Source organism: Oncorhynchus tshawytscha, linkage group LG27 (genome assembly GCF_018296145.1).
Source record: "Oncorhynchus tshawytscha isolate Ot180627B linkage group LG27, Otsh_v2.0, whole genome shotgun sequence".
In the NCBI taxonomy this organism is placed as follows: domain Eukaryota; kingdom Metazoa; phylum Chordata; class Actinopteri; order Salmoniformes; family Salmonidae; genus Oncorhynchus; species Oncorhynchus tshawytscha.
This window is the reverse complement of record NC_056455.1, coordinates 7,062,710-7,078,084: the sequence shown is the minus strand read 5'-3', so window position 1 is coordinate 7,078,084 and position 15,375 is coordinate 7,062,710. Positions and strand designations below refer to the sequence as shown.

At 49.1% G+C, this 15,375-nt stretch overlaps 1 protein-coding gene across 2 annotated transcripts in view; it reads left to right on the top strand.

Annotated features, from left to right (window-relative positions):
• The window catches only part of arhgap21a (Rho GTPase activating protein 21a), a 107,633-nt gene that overhangs the window by 12,832 nt on the left and 79,426 nt on the right, over positions 1–15,375 (top strand). Inside the window, exon 1 of one of the 2 annotated variants that reach the window (XM_042307438.1) lies at positions 5,958–6,291. The exons of the other annotated variant lie outside the window; for it this stretch is intronic. Coding sequence (XP_042163372.1) covers positions 6,238–6,291 — 54 coding nt within the window. The 5' untranslated portion in view covers positions 5,958–6,237. Of the gene's footprint in view, positions 1–5,957; positions 6,292–15,375 lie in introns of those variants that run through there. 2 annotated transcript variants of the gene reach the window in all.

Genomic DNA, 15,375 nt, shown 5'->3' with positions numbered 1-15,375 from the left:
ACTTGCTGTGGAGTGGGTAAACAATTTGATCTGTATAGGAAAGTCGTTAATTAAGAGCAAATGTATTTTGCCGAAAATGGCATGGTTTAATCATAATGAAAGACCAACACACACACACACTGCTGCCAGTCACATTTTAGGGCGTGAGATTTAACTGAAATGTTGTGGTTGACGGGAGAGCGAGAGAGGATGGAGGAAGCTTGCGATGAGGTGCTGGGCATCTTGTTATGACATGCATTATCTGAATTAGGATAACAGAATTATACCTAGGAGGAGCAGATTCTATGGAGAAACTTTGAATGTCTGAATTTCCCGAATTGGTTTAACGTTGGACCAGAGCAAACGTTAGCTAGCTAACAAGCGTGTGTGTGCAGAGCAGCACTATCATTACAAACACGTATTTTTGTAACGCTATTAACCGGTTCCCTTGCTTTTAAAATAAAGGTTCCCGAACCATATTGTAACAGCTGTCTTGGGAAGAAGGTGAGGACCAATGCGCAGCGTGGTACGTGTTCATCTTTTTTAATGTAAACTGAACACTGAATAACAAAACAACAAAGAAAACAACAGAAACAGTTCTGTCTGGTGCAGACACACAAAGACAGAAAACAACCACCCACAAAACACAATAGAAAACAGGCTCCCTAAATATGGTTCTCAATCAGGGGCAACGATTGACAGCTGCCTCTGATTGAGAACCATACCAGGCCAAACACAGAAATAGCAAATCATAGAAAAACTAACATAGACAACCCACCTAACTCACGCCCTGACCATACTAAAACAAAAGACAAAACAAAGGAACTAAGGTCAGAACGTGACAGTACCCCACCCCCCAAAGGTGCGGACTCCGGCCGTAAAACCTGAACCTATAGGGGAGGGTCTGGGTGGGCGTCTGTCCACGGTGGCGGCTCTGGCGCGGAACGTGGACCCCACTTCACCATAGTTTTTCTCTGCCTCTTTATCCGCCTTCGTGGCCTCTTAAGAAAGGCGACCCTCGCCGCCGATCTCGGACTGGGGACCCTAGCCCCGGGTCCCGAATGGACGGGAGATTCCGGCAGCACCGGACGGGCGGGAGACTCCGGCAGCTCCGGAGTGAAGGGTGATTCTGGCAGCTCCTGGCTGACTGATGGCTATGGCAGCTCAGAACAGACGGGCGGCTCTGGCAGCTCAGGACAGACGGGCGGCTCTGGCAGCTCAGGACAGACGGGCGACTCTGGCAGCTCAGGACAGACGGGAGGCTCTGGCAGCTCAGGACAGACGGGAGACTCTGGCAGCTCAGGACAGACGGGAGACTCTGGCAGCTCAGGACAGACGGGAGACTCTGGCAGCTCAGGACAGACGGGAGACTCTGGCAGCTCAGGACAGACGGGAGACTCTGGCAGCTCAGGACAGACGGGAGACTCTGGCAGCTCAGGGACAGACGGGAGACTCTGGCAGCTCAGGACAGACGGGAGACTCTGGCAGCTCAGGACAGACGGGAGACTCTGGCAGCTCAGGACAGACGGGAGGCTCTGGCAGCTCAGGACAGACGGGAGACTCTGGCAGCTCAGTTCAGACGGGAGACTCTGGCAGCTCAGTTCAGACGGGAGACTCTGGCAGCTCAGTTCACATTAAAAAAGATGAACACGTACCATGCTGCACATTGGTCTTCAACTTCTTCCCACCGTCCCGTTCTCTCCACGGTAAGCACGGGGAGTTGGCTCAGGTCTCCTACCTGACTTAGCCACACTCCCCGTGTGCCCGCCAATACATTTTTGGGGCTGCTTCTCGGGCTTCCAGCCGCGCTGCCGTGCGGCCTCCTCATACCGCCGCCTCTCAGCTTTCGCTGCCTCCAGCGGCGATATTCCCCACCCTGTGCCCAGGGTCCTTTGCTGTCCAGGATCTCCTCCCAAGTCCAGTTCTCCGGGTATCGCTGCCTCTCGTCACCATGCTGCTTGGTCCTTTCTTGGTGGGTGGTTCTGTAATGGTCATCATGGGAAGAAGGTGAGGACCAATGCGCAGCGTGGTACGTGTTCATCTTTTTTAATGTAAACTGAACACTGAATAACAAAACAACAAAGAAAACAACAGAAATAGTTCTGTCTGGTGTAGACACACAAAGACAGAAAACAACAGGAACAGTTCTGTCTGGTGCAGACACACAAAGACAGAAAACAACCACCCACAAAACACAATAGAAAACAGGCTCCCTAAATATGGTTCTCAATCAGGGACAACGATTGACAGCTGCCTCTGATTGAGTACCATACCAGGCCAAACACAGAAATAGCAAATCATAGAAAAACTAACATAGACAACCCACCCAACTCACGCCCTGACCATACTAAAACAAAAGACAAAACTAAGGAACTTAGGTCAGAACGTGACACATTTTGATCACTTTTGGTTCGGGTTCTTTTACTCAAGTAATAACGTTATTTTCTGGTTTTATTTTCTGTTCCCTGAACCAGTTCAAACCCTCGGCAGAAATTCCTTAGGTTTGCCTCCAGGACAAGACTCATCCCAATGAACGTCAACCTGTGTTCTGACTGGTCAGCTGTCTCCCCCTCTCCATGCCAGTTGTCCAGGCAAACAAAGAGAGGTCCCCCGCCCCATGCCCCTACTCCTCCATACTGCGAGTGGGGAATTTAAGGCTCACAGTGGAATCTGGACATGGAGGGGTCACCACACTGCACCTCTTCCCACAGCCCCACAGCCTTACCCCCTTCAACGGAGTGCCCCAGGATCCTCTGTGTCAACAGGCAGCACAGCCACGACAGACCAGGATGTCAAACTTACTGCATTCTATGGGACATGGCACTCCGACATACACACAAGTGTCTATGTTACGAAGATGACACTATGATCACACAGGAGGATCTCTCAAACAGTGTCTGTCTCTCTCTATCTCTTCATTTATTTAGCCAGGATACTCCACGCGGTAACATTTGCCACACACACACACACACACTTGAACTAATCCACATTTTGTCAGAGACCCATCTCTCCAGCTCCCCTCTTAAAAGAGCACATTTTGTGCTGTGTGACCAAGACCGCTATTAATGGTCTTCAATTATTACATTTGAGATGGGGGTCAGAGTGAAGGTCACAGTTTATGTTAGATGAACAGAGAGGGGGAGAGAAAGAGGGAGAGACGACTTGGCTGGACTCGAACATGGTGTCCATTCAGCACTTAGCAGGGCTACAGATGCAGTCCAAGCAGCAGCGGTAAATGTAGTTGTGTCCGATGGAGGGCCGAGCGAGAGAAAGAGAAAGCGAGAGAGGGCTACTGTGCTGTGACAGGCCTGACAGAGTAGCAGTGTGTGCTAATGCGCCACTCCATACTGAGGAGGCCCACTGTGAATGATGTTGAAAGGGTATGACAACAAAGCTTAGAACCAACAAAAGTGTGTGCGTTTGGTTTGTGTGTGTGTCATGCATCTACTCACACAGAAAGGACGGCTTCAATCTCAGGACTGGAGGGAAAGAGGGCGAGAGAACAGCGATGGGACAGGCCGTGAGACGAGCAGTGTGACAGCAGATATCCGGCTAATTGGAGTGACCGGAATTGATTGTAACACACAGTGAGTGCAGAGGCATGGAACTGTGGACTGTGATATCTAGCATGGCAGTTTCTTCTTTTTCTTTCCTAATTTTTATCACATTTGGCACAGTTGGCATCTCGTTAATGCGTTGGTTGGTTCAGGGTAGGACCGCGAGCCGACCCTGTGAGCGGGCAGCAGCAGCGGTGGGGCCCATCCCAGGGGGGTTTGAGATGGGGCGCAGTGGAGCGAGTAAACATGATGAACGTTGATTGTTTGTGGGTTACCCTCCAAAGTGCTCCCTCTGCTGTGCGTTGTTATGTAATGACTTCTGGGGGAGGGGGGCTGATGGTCTTTGGTGCTCTCCCCCCTATACACCCCCCTCGCGGAGAGATATAGGGGTGTCAGCGCCCATCAGGGTCAAACTCTGTCTCGCTCAGTCAGCCAGGGGGACCCTCTCTGGACCGTGGGCTGTGTACCAATGACTAAGGCTGTCCAACAGACCCAGAGAAAGAAGAGAGGGAGGGAGGGGGCGAGTGGTTTTTACTCCAGACAGATACACATACTGTACAGCGCTCAGACTTACAATAGTATAGTAAATACACTACTCACACACAATGGTAAATAAGCTAATCCAGTCACCAGAGTAACAATGTAGTAGTATGCAAAATCTAAATCTGCCCACTCAAACACCTGACAGACAGACTTCCTCACAGACGGCTTCCCAGTGGCTCCTTGGCTGGGCTTATTCTCGCTCAGTCTCCCCCTCGTCAATAATAGAGGGGCCATTTTGCCGGGCTGACAGGCCAGTTGACTTCTGCTGCAGAAAACCCGAACGGTGGAGTGCTGTGGCACTGTATCGCCCCACCCAGAGCAGACACAAGTGATTTACTCCTCTGTCTGGTTAAACAGAATACTCACGTAGCCTACTGTAGGGTCAGGCTGAGTCAGAGATCGGGGCTGCATCCCCAATCGCACCCTATTTCCTATGGGCCACGGTCAAAAGTAGTGCATAGGGTGCCATTTTGAGAGCGAGAGAGAGAGCCTTCAGACTATAGACAGTGCTCAATGGTCACAGGGGACACGGAACAGTTCAGCTCACCAGTGGCCATGGCCCTCACGCTCTCTGACTCCCACCATGGGACCCTAGTCCCGCCTCCCCCTCCTTCCTCATATCCCCTCACTCAGGGACCATGTGACCCCTTCCAGACAGCACCATCTGCCCACCCTGCTCTGCTCTCCCACCTTATGCGCACAATCGCCTAGAGAAAGACCCCGGTCTCTCCCTCTACCATGGAGGACTCCGACTGACCAGCTATAGGCTGACCCTCTGGCAGCGGTATGGAGCAATGGGTGTCCAACAATGTGCTCACTGGCAGGGCCTCGCCGCAGCCTCGCAGACTCTCATAAATATCTTTGGAAGTGAGCTGAGGTGGAAGTAGTTGAAGGTCGTGGTTGAGTTGAAGATGTGTGTTCAGGTGCCGAGCTGCCCTTGACACGGCTGGTGTTTCAACACAAGGTGGGCGGGGGGGTGTCTGCAGCCATGTGGAGAAAGGGAGGAGGAGAGGAAGGCAGGGAGGGCAGCTGTGTGTGGCTCTGTGCGTGGGAAGTATCTTTCTCCCTGTGACTCGACTCCGCATCCCCCGGCAGGCAGGCGGCTTTGAAGTGGCTCTCCCTAGCCTGCTCCCTGCACCCGTCTCCCACTGCACACTCCAGTGTAATGGCAGCCACATGGGTCCCCAGCCACGCCTCAACCCCACTCTCCTTACACCAACAAACTCACTGCACCCTTTCCCTCTCTCCTCTGCATCCTCCTCCCTTCCCCCCCTCTCCCCTCATTCCCTGCTTAAGTTATTCTCTCTCTCTCTCTCTCTCTCTCTCTCTCTTTTCCATCCTTTCTGTTCTTTACTCCTCTTTATGGTCAATACCAGTCCAGAACACATGTAATAACATTGTTTTGCATTAATATATATTTAGTTACAAAAAAACATACTAATCGGTCTATCCTGCAACCTAATGGGCTATAAATACCACTTTAGTCACACTTTCCACAAATTCCCATCCATACAGTATACAATCATCTGGCTTAAGCGTTTACCAGAAACGGTTTTGTTTCTCTCAACCCATGCCTCACTAGGCAACAGCCCCGTGCTTCCACACCTTCATATATACCTTCTTTTATCCTCTTGTAAGTCTGTCTCTGTATCTGAGTACAAAAGGGCTTTGTTTCAACGGCATTGGGAACGCCGTGGCATGCGCGAACCCCACACGTCGCGGTTTCCGAAGAGACACGAATAGTAGTGTGTACATTCCCGACTTGAACTTTTTGGCACAGCCAGAGGGAGCCCGTACGCTCCTTTACGGCAAGCCGAGTGCTCGGTAATGGGAGGCAGGCGCTTTGCTCAATCGGCGCGCAGATTTTCCCAACGCGCCCCCAGGCAGACCGAGCAAGAGAGGGATTTACGCTGAGCCAGTCTTGCGGAGGAGGGGGAGCAACACCAACCAAACAGCCCAAACAACGGAAAAGAGGGGGGTTGGAAAGGAAGGAAACTGGATAGGTGAATACCACAGAGCATCGCCACCAGGCTAAACTATAATAGTCTGTTCTTCACAGACTATTCTGTATTTGCCGATTTTTACGTCTTATTTTTGAAACTTCTTATAGCAGCAAATCTCACTCTATTTTGTACTGCTGAACAATCCCAGCTGTCCAATGAATGGAGTTGCTTTCTGCCTTGTTGGAATCCCACCCTTCCCAGAGAACGAAGTAAGTGATCGACCCCACTGTGTTGTCATCGATGTATTCTCGTCTCCTATGTTTAGTCTTCAAGATTTACCCCAGAAGCTCTTGCGTTGGACAATCGGGTTGGTCAGAGAGCATGATTTCCTAAGAGGATTAGTTCACATCGCTACTGTGTACACACACAGACATGTGATACAGAAAACCCGTCATTTTAACGAGTTCTCTGCAACTTTGTCCACACCCCAACGTTTGAATATGTTTTCTGCAGGTGTTGATTGTTTATTTTGCTATTACGCGGTGGTCAGTGTCGGAGAGAAACAACTTAAACTGCTCCTGAAATCGAATTGCGATTTCAAAGCCACCCTGACTGACACTTCGACGATATAATGTAATTGTGTCTGTCTGACCATTGAGTGAAGCTGTCATACACTGAACGGGACGTCCGGTACAGGGATGGAACTCACGTCATTACATTATCCAGCGATACCCGCCATACCCAGATAACGGTTTTAATTGGCAATTTATTCAACCTTTTTATTTGAAGTTACTCGGTTTGTTGCAGTTTGTTTCCATTTCAAGTAGTCGACATGATTGGTTAATACAATTCACTCACAAACGTGTTAAACAGCATAATTGAGCTTTAATCTTAGGACTCTCTTCCCCTGTCTTTCCGGTTCGTGTCTTTCCCTATCTACTTTGGGTATTCAAGGACATGTGTTCCCTCTCCAAAATGTTTCGGTTTCTTGATAAATTGTTAGCCACTTGAGAAGCAATGGTCGACTGAACACATGGCAGCTAAATGAGCGACACAAAAAAACTGTGTCTGGGTGAATCTCAAGCCCCAAAGTACTGAGGCTTTAAATGTAAAATTACCCCAGGTTTGCAATGCTGTTTAATTTAGCCTTTGACACTGAGGGTGATGTGGTCTGGCCTCGGCCTCCCAGGTGGTCTCTTCTCTCTCTCTCTCTCTCTCTCTCTCTCTCTCTCTCTCTCTCTCTCTCTGTGTGGTGTCTATATCATGTGTTTGTGACACACAGTGTTTCACAACATCACCTGGGTCTTATCAAATTCTGCTTTCAAACATGGAATCTCCTTACTCCCTACGTCTCCCTAATTTTCGGTGCCGTAGACAACTTCTCTGAAGCACTCCTTGCTGCTCCTGCATAGTTCATCTTCCCTAATCCATTTTCCTCAAAACAAGACAATTATTTTGTTTAGCGAGACTACATTGGGACAAAGGATGGATGAAAAAAAAGTTGTCGGGAAGAAAATGAAAGGTAATAAACATCTTATGAACACCATGCATCTCTAACTCCCCCTCCCCCCATATCAACAGTGATGATGTCCTCCATTTTTAAAGGTCCTAAGAGTTAGCACATAACCTTGGTCACAGCCTCCCGCCCCAACTTCCGACCTGACCCCTGCCCTGCCCCACCCTCAGCTCAGACCTCACCCCACCTCTAACCCTGACACTAGTGTCAGCCCCAATCCTGACGTACTCCCTGGAGAGGGAGATTGAGAAGCCATGTTGTTTCTAGAGACTCTTCTGGAGACCAACAAGCATTCTGTTACCACAGAGCCTGGTGTCTGTCTGGGTCTAAGGAGGGGAGAAGTGGCCCTGCCTGCTTCCCCTCTCCTTCCCCTCCCCTGGTCAGGCAGCCTGGCCTGATTGAACACTGATTCAATTAAGAGCAAACCGACCAGCAGAAAGAGAGCAAACAGGGAGAGGGAGGACATCCAATGTTACATTTGTTTTCGGTAGCCGTTTGAATGAGAAAATATAGGCCACAGTCCGAGGAGTCTGTTGTCAGTTGGCTCAGTGTGGAGTCTGATGGGAGTCTGCTGGGAGTCTGATGGGAGTCTGCTGGGAGTCTGATGGGAGTCTGCTGGGAGTCTGCTGAGAGTCTGCTGGAAGTCTGCTGGGAGTCTGATGGGAGTCAGTTGGAGTAGGACAGTTCTGACGTCCAGTGGGGACTGCATGTTGTTCGCAGGGTCGGATGGTTGGGCGTGGCAGTGAATTGGTGTTGCAGCAATGCTGTAGCTGTAATCAATAGGGATGACTGTACAGTACAGGGGGAGATGGGTGGCTGGGCGGGGCGGAGGCAGGCCCATTAAGAGCGCATTGCGTCATGTGATGCTACAGTTTATCGATAGGAAATATGAGAGTCCTGTTATGAAAACCATCTCTGCTGCTAAGCCGGTCAATGATGCAGCTGTCCATGTGTTATAGCAGCACGCGGTTCCCATTGGGCTCTGTGCATGTCAGTCAGGCATATGCTTTCTCTCCTTTCATATATGTATCTGAGGAACACTTCCCGATGTGGCGTGTGTACGCTCACTATTTGATAACCATCGACACAACAATCTTTTAACCATTATGTTCTAACCGTATATTTCAGACGTATAAGCTAACCGTTCAAGTAACGTGTTTACTGAGGTGTCGGTCAAATCTTCTTTGAAAGCCCCTCTTTTGCACGCGAGCAGAGCGTCACTGTGGGCCTGCCGATTCAGCTGATCCTAGATCAAATCAAATGTATTTCTATAGCCCTTCGTACATCAGCTGATATCTCAAAGTGCTGTACAGAAACCCAGCCTAAAACCCCAAACAGCAAGCAATGCAGGTGTAGAAGCACGTTGGCTAGGAAAAACTCCCTAGAAAGGCCAAAACCTAGGAAGAAACCTAGAGAGGAACCAGGCTCTGAAGCGTGGCCAGTCCTCTTCTGGCTGTGCCGGGTGGAGATTATAACAGAACATGGCCAAGATGTTCAAATGTTCATAAATGACCAGCAGGGTCAAATAATAATAATCACAGTAGTTGTCGAGGGTGCAGCAAGTCAGCACCTTAGGAGTAAATGTCAGTTGGCTTTTCATAGCCTATCATTAAGAGTATCACTACCACTCCTGCTGTCTGTAGAGAGTTGAAAACAGCAGTTTTGGGACAGGTAGCAAGTCCGGTGAACAGGTCAGGATTCCATAGCCGCAGGCAGAACAGTTGAAACTGGAGCAGCAGCCAGGTGGACTGGGGACAGCAAGGAGTCATCATGCCAGGTAGTCCTGAGGCATGGTCCTAGGCCTCAGGTCCTCCTCCGAGAGAGAAAGAGAAAATTAGAGAGAGCATACTTAAATTCACACAGGACACCGGATAAGACAGGAGAGGTACTCCAGATATAACAAACTGACCCTAGCCCCCCGACACATAAACTACTGCAGCATAAGTACTGGCGGCTGAGACAGGAGGGGTCAGGAGACACTGTGGCCCCGTCCGATGATACCTCCAGACAGGGCCAAACAGGAAGGATATAACCCCACCCACTTTGCCAAAGCACAGCCCCCCACATCATTAGAGGGATACCTTCAACCACCAACATACCATCCTGAGACAAGGCCGAATACAGCCCACAAAGATCTCCGCCACGGCACAACCCAAGGGGGGTGCCAACCCAGACAGGAAGATCAGTCACGTGAGTCAGGTCCCTGACCTCAGACCCCAGAGGCATGCTGATTCAGCTGTTCTGAGATCATTTCCTGGTCAGGGCAGTTACTCAGGATCAAAAGTGTTGTGCGTGAGGCTGCAGAGGAAAACCCCCTGTCCTGCATGATTCTTAGCAGATGCCTTCACCACCTTGGAAAATGTGACATCAAGACAAAGCATTTCCCCAAGAGGTTGTTGACATGAGCATGTACAAACCTCTTATGTACTGCTTATAAATTCAGTATATGGGCTATGCATGTGTTCTTGTGGGTACCATTCAAAAAGGTTGAGTATAATGCAACCCGGGAAGTATATACTTTCAGTAAATCATATTTGTTGTCATGTTTCCGGTGTGTCCACCGGTGTTGAAGTGGCTGCATGGCAGAGGGGGCAGTGGGTAGAATTGCACATGGGAGTGGAGAGAAGGAGGGAGGGAAAGTAAACCCAGTGTTACAGACCTGTGCTGTGTGAGTCCATTTAACGCGGCTACGACGTCTCCTCACACCTTAACACCAGCACACCGCCCCTCGGGCATTCCTCAAGGCATCTACGCCAGACAGCAGCCACACTCGCACCTCACCTCTACAATCATTAACCTACCCTGGGAGAGTGGGTGAGGGTGTAGATACAACCCTCTTCCTGGAAACCTACTGTCCTGTCGGTTTTCGGTCCAACCCTAATATAGCATATCTGATTCAACTAGTTAAGGTCTTGTTGAGCAGCTAATTGGTAGAATCAGGTGTGTTAAATTAGGGTTGGACTGAAAACCTACAGGAGGGTAGATCTCCAGGAAGAGGGTTGAACTGAGAACCCACAGGAGGGTAGATCTCCAGGAAGAGGGTTGGACTGAACCTACAGGAGGGTAGATCTCCAGGAAGATGGTTGGACTGAAAATCCACAGCAGGGTAGCTCTCCAGGAAGTGGGTTGGACTGAAAACCCACAGGACAGTATATCTCCTTTTAAGAGGGTTGGACTGAAAACCCACAGGACAGTATATCTCCTTTTAAGAGGGTTGGACTGAAACCCAACAGCAGGGTAGATCTCCAGGAAGAGGATTGGGCTGCCCTGAGATAGACACACTCTAGGATGTGTATATCCACACACAGACTCAGAGTCATTCATTCGACACGTTCTCCAAAACACAGATGTATGTGTACTTCTGCAGCCCTAGGCTGTGTGGTATGCACTGCATCTACGCCATCTGTGGTGACAGTGAAAGGGGTGAACCTGAATTGAAGAGCATGGGAGAGAGAGAGAGCGAGAGATGCTGTTGTTTTGAATGCTTCAATCGCATCTAGATAGGTTCTGAAGTGGAGAGTGAGAACCATGGATCTTTTACTCTATCCATGGCTTAAATGTCGCTAAGCATTCCTATCCCAGGTCTCATTCCAGCTAAAGACTGAAGTTAGAAATGAGATCCGCTCCACGTTTCAATGTAGCCTTCCAGTCAAGGAACATCCGTGCAACTTTCACGTCTCTGTCGTCGTCCAGGACGCCTCAATCTGCAACGCTTTGGATGTTTTACCCCACTGATCAAACCTCTCTGCACAGTATGAACCTAGTACACACTGGTAGACACTGCTGGAACATTATGGACACTGCCCTCACTGGTCACACACACACACACACACACACACACACACACACACACACACACACACACACACACACACACACACACACACACACACACACACACACACACACACACACACACACCATTTACTCTACTTTTCGTAGCCTGACTTCTGAAATGTCTTCTCAACTGCCATTTTGCTACTTGAGTTTTCCTGTCGAACTTGTGCGTAGCTACAGGCTATGCAAACATATAGAATGAGAGTAGGAGTCATCATTGAGTAGGTTGATGTTTGTCATGAAGCTTTCCCTGGAGGCAGAACTGAGCCATTTCCCCTTAGATGGGCGCCTCAAATTTGGCTTTATTGCAAAAATTCATTAAAACATAAATTCGCTTTTTTGTGTTAATTTAGTGTTCGGAATTATGGTTAGCAATGTGGTTAAAGTTAAGGTTAGGGTTAGGTTTAATATCAGATTTTCTGACTTTGCGGCTATGCCAGCTAGTGACCACTCTGAAAAAAGCTAACCTGCTATCATTGACCTTGTTTACCATGGCAATGAGGGGTGTGGCCCCTTTAATGCAGCTTTGCAGCGCAGGGCAAACTAACATACTGTTTTCCCCCTGCTAATGGTTGTGTAGAGATTCTCTTCACTCACTCACTCACTCACTCACTCACTCACTCACTCACTCACTCACTCACTCACTCACTCACTCACTCACTCACTCACTCTCACACACACTTCCCGTAAGGAGCACTTTCAAGGAAACCGTCTGGGAGAAATGGGGGGTCCTGTTTTCTTAGCTGTCCTTAATGATTGCCTGCCTAAAATAGTGATGGTTCCACAGTGGACTATCCTACCCCGGTGCTGGGTGGAGGGCCAGATAAGTTGGGCAGCAAGGCACAGATCCTCTGTCTCTATATTATGTTGGCATCTGATGGTCAGGAGTGCAGTGGTTTAGTGGAAAAACAAAAAGCTCTCTCTCAATAACGGAGCAATAACGGTGCAGGGCTAATTTGATTTAGCCTCCTGACAGTCTGGCCTTTCAGTGTGTGTGTGTCTGTGTGTGTGTGTGTTTCAAGTGTGTTGTTCTTGTACAAGAAAACATGTGAGTGTGTCTCTCTGTCTCTGTGATTGTTGTTGTGGAGGGCTCTCAAATAAGTAATTGGGGACAGGTTACGTCTTGTGCTGCGCTGCAGCCTTGACTCTGTCTGTCTGACTAGATCACTGTCTATCTGTTTGTGGGATCAGCCTGAAGCCAGGGGGCGGGGCCCACACAGGGTTCAGAGGTTAGGGGCCCCTCATCACACACTTGCCCCCCAATAAAGAGAGGATAAGGAGGCAGGAGGAGACCCCTGTCATTGGGTCCAGCAGAGACCAGGGGGTTAAGTAAGGGAGACCTTTGAGTAAACCCCCCAGTCAGATTATGTATACAGATGTTTTGGGTGTTTGTCGATATGCATATTCACATCCATGATCTATGAATCAAACTTTTTCAAGATTCTGTTTGGTGGTGCAAATGTAATAGCAGAATACCGTTTGTGAGGGAGATGAGAGAGAGACGGGTGTGTATTTGTTGTTTTAATATTGTGCATATCTGTTTGTGTGTGCGAGCGCGTGTGTGTGGCTGCAGCGAGCTGAGTGGTGCTCTGTCTCTCCTGTCAGATGTGGGAGCACATTGCCTACTCAGCCTTTAGTGAACAGCAGGGTATTGTCAGGAATGTGTGGAACACAGAGAGAGGGAGAGAAGGAGACAGAGGGAGGGGGAGGGAGAGTGCTAGGGGAGAGGGAGACTTGGTGAGTCAGAGAGAAAGAGAACGAGAGAATGACAGCTGAGTGACAGACGGGTAGCCACAGACACGTTCATCTCAACAGTTTGAGAAGGAAAGTAGATGGGAACTGCAGCCCCTCTTGTTACCCGGTAACATGACATGCACCTTACCACCTCTTCCCCTGCAGCACCTACTGGTAACAAAACACACATGTGGCTCAAAGTGTGTTGGGCTCAGTTGGTAGAGCATGGCGCTTGCAACACCAACATTGTGGGTCCGATTCCCGGGGACAACCATACTTAAACTCTTAAGTTTCTGCTAAATGGCATATATTCAAGAGGGTTTGTTCTTTCTGGGTGTCGTGACCCGGAAGTCCTGTTAGTCCCACATTTGCAGTGACCAGAAACATCCCTCCCGGTATGTCCCATAACTGGCAGGTAGAAGACCTTCCAGTAGTCATTGTGTACCACACGGATCAGGGAGGATCCTCCTGGTTTGAGAAAGGCAGAACATAAAAAAGCTGTTGGAAGCGGATGAAGTGTGCGCAGTGGACAGTGAATTACTCTCTGTCTGTGCGACGGATTTCCTCGCGGCTGGTGGACCCACTGACCCCAATCAGCGTTTCATCCATGGGTCAGGCTCTAACACACACACGCTCACACAGCACTGTCGCAGGACGTCATTATGTATACCGCATGTGTGTGTAAAACATAGAACATGCTCATACACTTTCTCTCTTCCCCCTGTCTCTCAATCTCTCTCTCGTCATGTGTTCTGTAATGCTTGTTGCCACTGCAGTTAGCCCAGTGAGCTTGTTCTGACAGGCCGGTTGACAGTGTGGAGCAGGGGGCTGGGATAGGCAGGCAGGCTGATGAGGAGATAAGGAGGCTGGGCAGAGATAGTGTATTGAGCTGGGCTGGTTGCCTGGGGGTAGGGAGGATTGGGTACAAGGGAGGATAGGAGAGCCTTCCAGGCAGGCAGGCAGGCGGGCGCTCCAGCAGAACAGACACACAGGCATGCAGGCGCCCCAGCAGAGCAGACACACAGGCAGGCAGGCAGGCGCCCCAGCAGAGCAGACACACAGGCCCCGGGCACACCGCAACTACTCAATGTACTTCTCTCACTCTCTCACTCACTGTTTTGTCTCGTTCTTTCTCTGTGATTGGACCTACAGAGCCACACTCAAACCGTCAACTTTGATTGCCTCTGTACTGCCTTATTTGGTCAGCTCTAAATGCCCACATTTTTTCAACTTGGTGTCCGTGTTTGTGTAGTCCCGAAAAGTCTCTTCTAATGGACTCAGTTGTCACAGTCTAAATGGCCTTTTAGGTGGATGTTGTCGACGATATTCCATCTTTCTGTTCATCTTTCTGTTCTGTGTTTAGTGTTGAGATGCTTTAGTTTTGGAGCTTTACACTATTCTGTCTGTCAGACTCAGGGTTATGCATCGGTCTCTCTCTCTCTCTCTCATGCTCTGTTAGAACACACACACACACACACACAAACCTAACCACAAGGAAATGAGAAAGGAGAAACGGCGTGTTGATGTTTATTACTCTCCACTATCACAGCATCTCTATCCCTTTCGCCTGAGAGCGAGACAGAGAGAAGCTGTATGTGTGGATATGACTGGCGTGTCAACAGCCATGTTCCTATGGTCTCTGTGCTCCTATAATGGGCTTCAATTATTACATTTGAGATGGGGTCAGAGCGAAGGTTACTGTGAGTGAGTGAGTGTGTCACGCCCTAACCTTAGAGATCCTTTTAATTCTCTATTTTGGTTAGGTCAGGGTGTGACTAGGGTGGGCAATCTAGGTTATCTATTTCTTTGTTTGGCCTGGTATGGTTCCCAATCAGAGGCAGCTGTCTATCGTTGTCTCTGTTTGGGTATCATACTTAGGTAGCTTTTTTCCCACCTTAGTTTGTGGGATCTTGATTTTGTACAGTTACTGTGTAGCCTGCAGAATGTTGCGTTCGTTTATATTTTGGTGGTTTTTTCAAGTTCATCTAATAAAGAAAGATGTACGCTTACCACGCTGCACCTTGGTCTCCTCATTCCAACGACGAGCGTGAGTGAGTGAGTGAGTGAGTGAGTGAGTGAGTGAAAGTGTGAGAGACCAAATTGAGACACCAATTTGAGCAGAGCAGAAATAGGCTGATACCTGCTAATGATTAAAATCCAGAAAAGAGCCGTTAAATTTTACAACCACTAAAAGGAAGGGATTCCCAAACCTTCCATAACAAAGCCATCACCTACAGAGAGATGAACCTGGAGAAGAGTCCCTTAA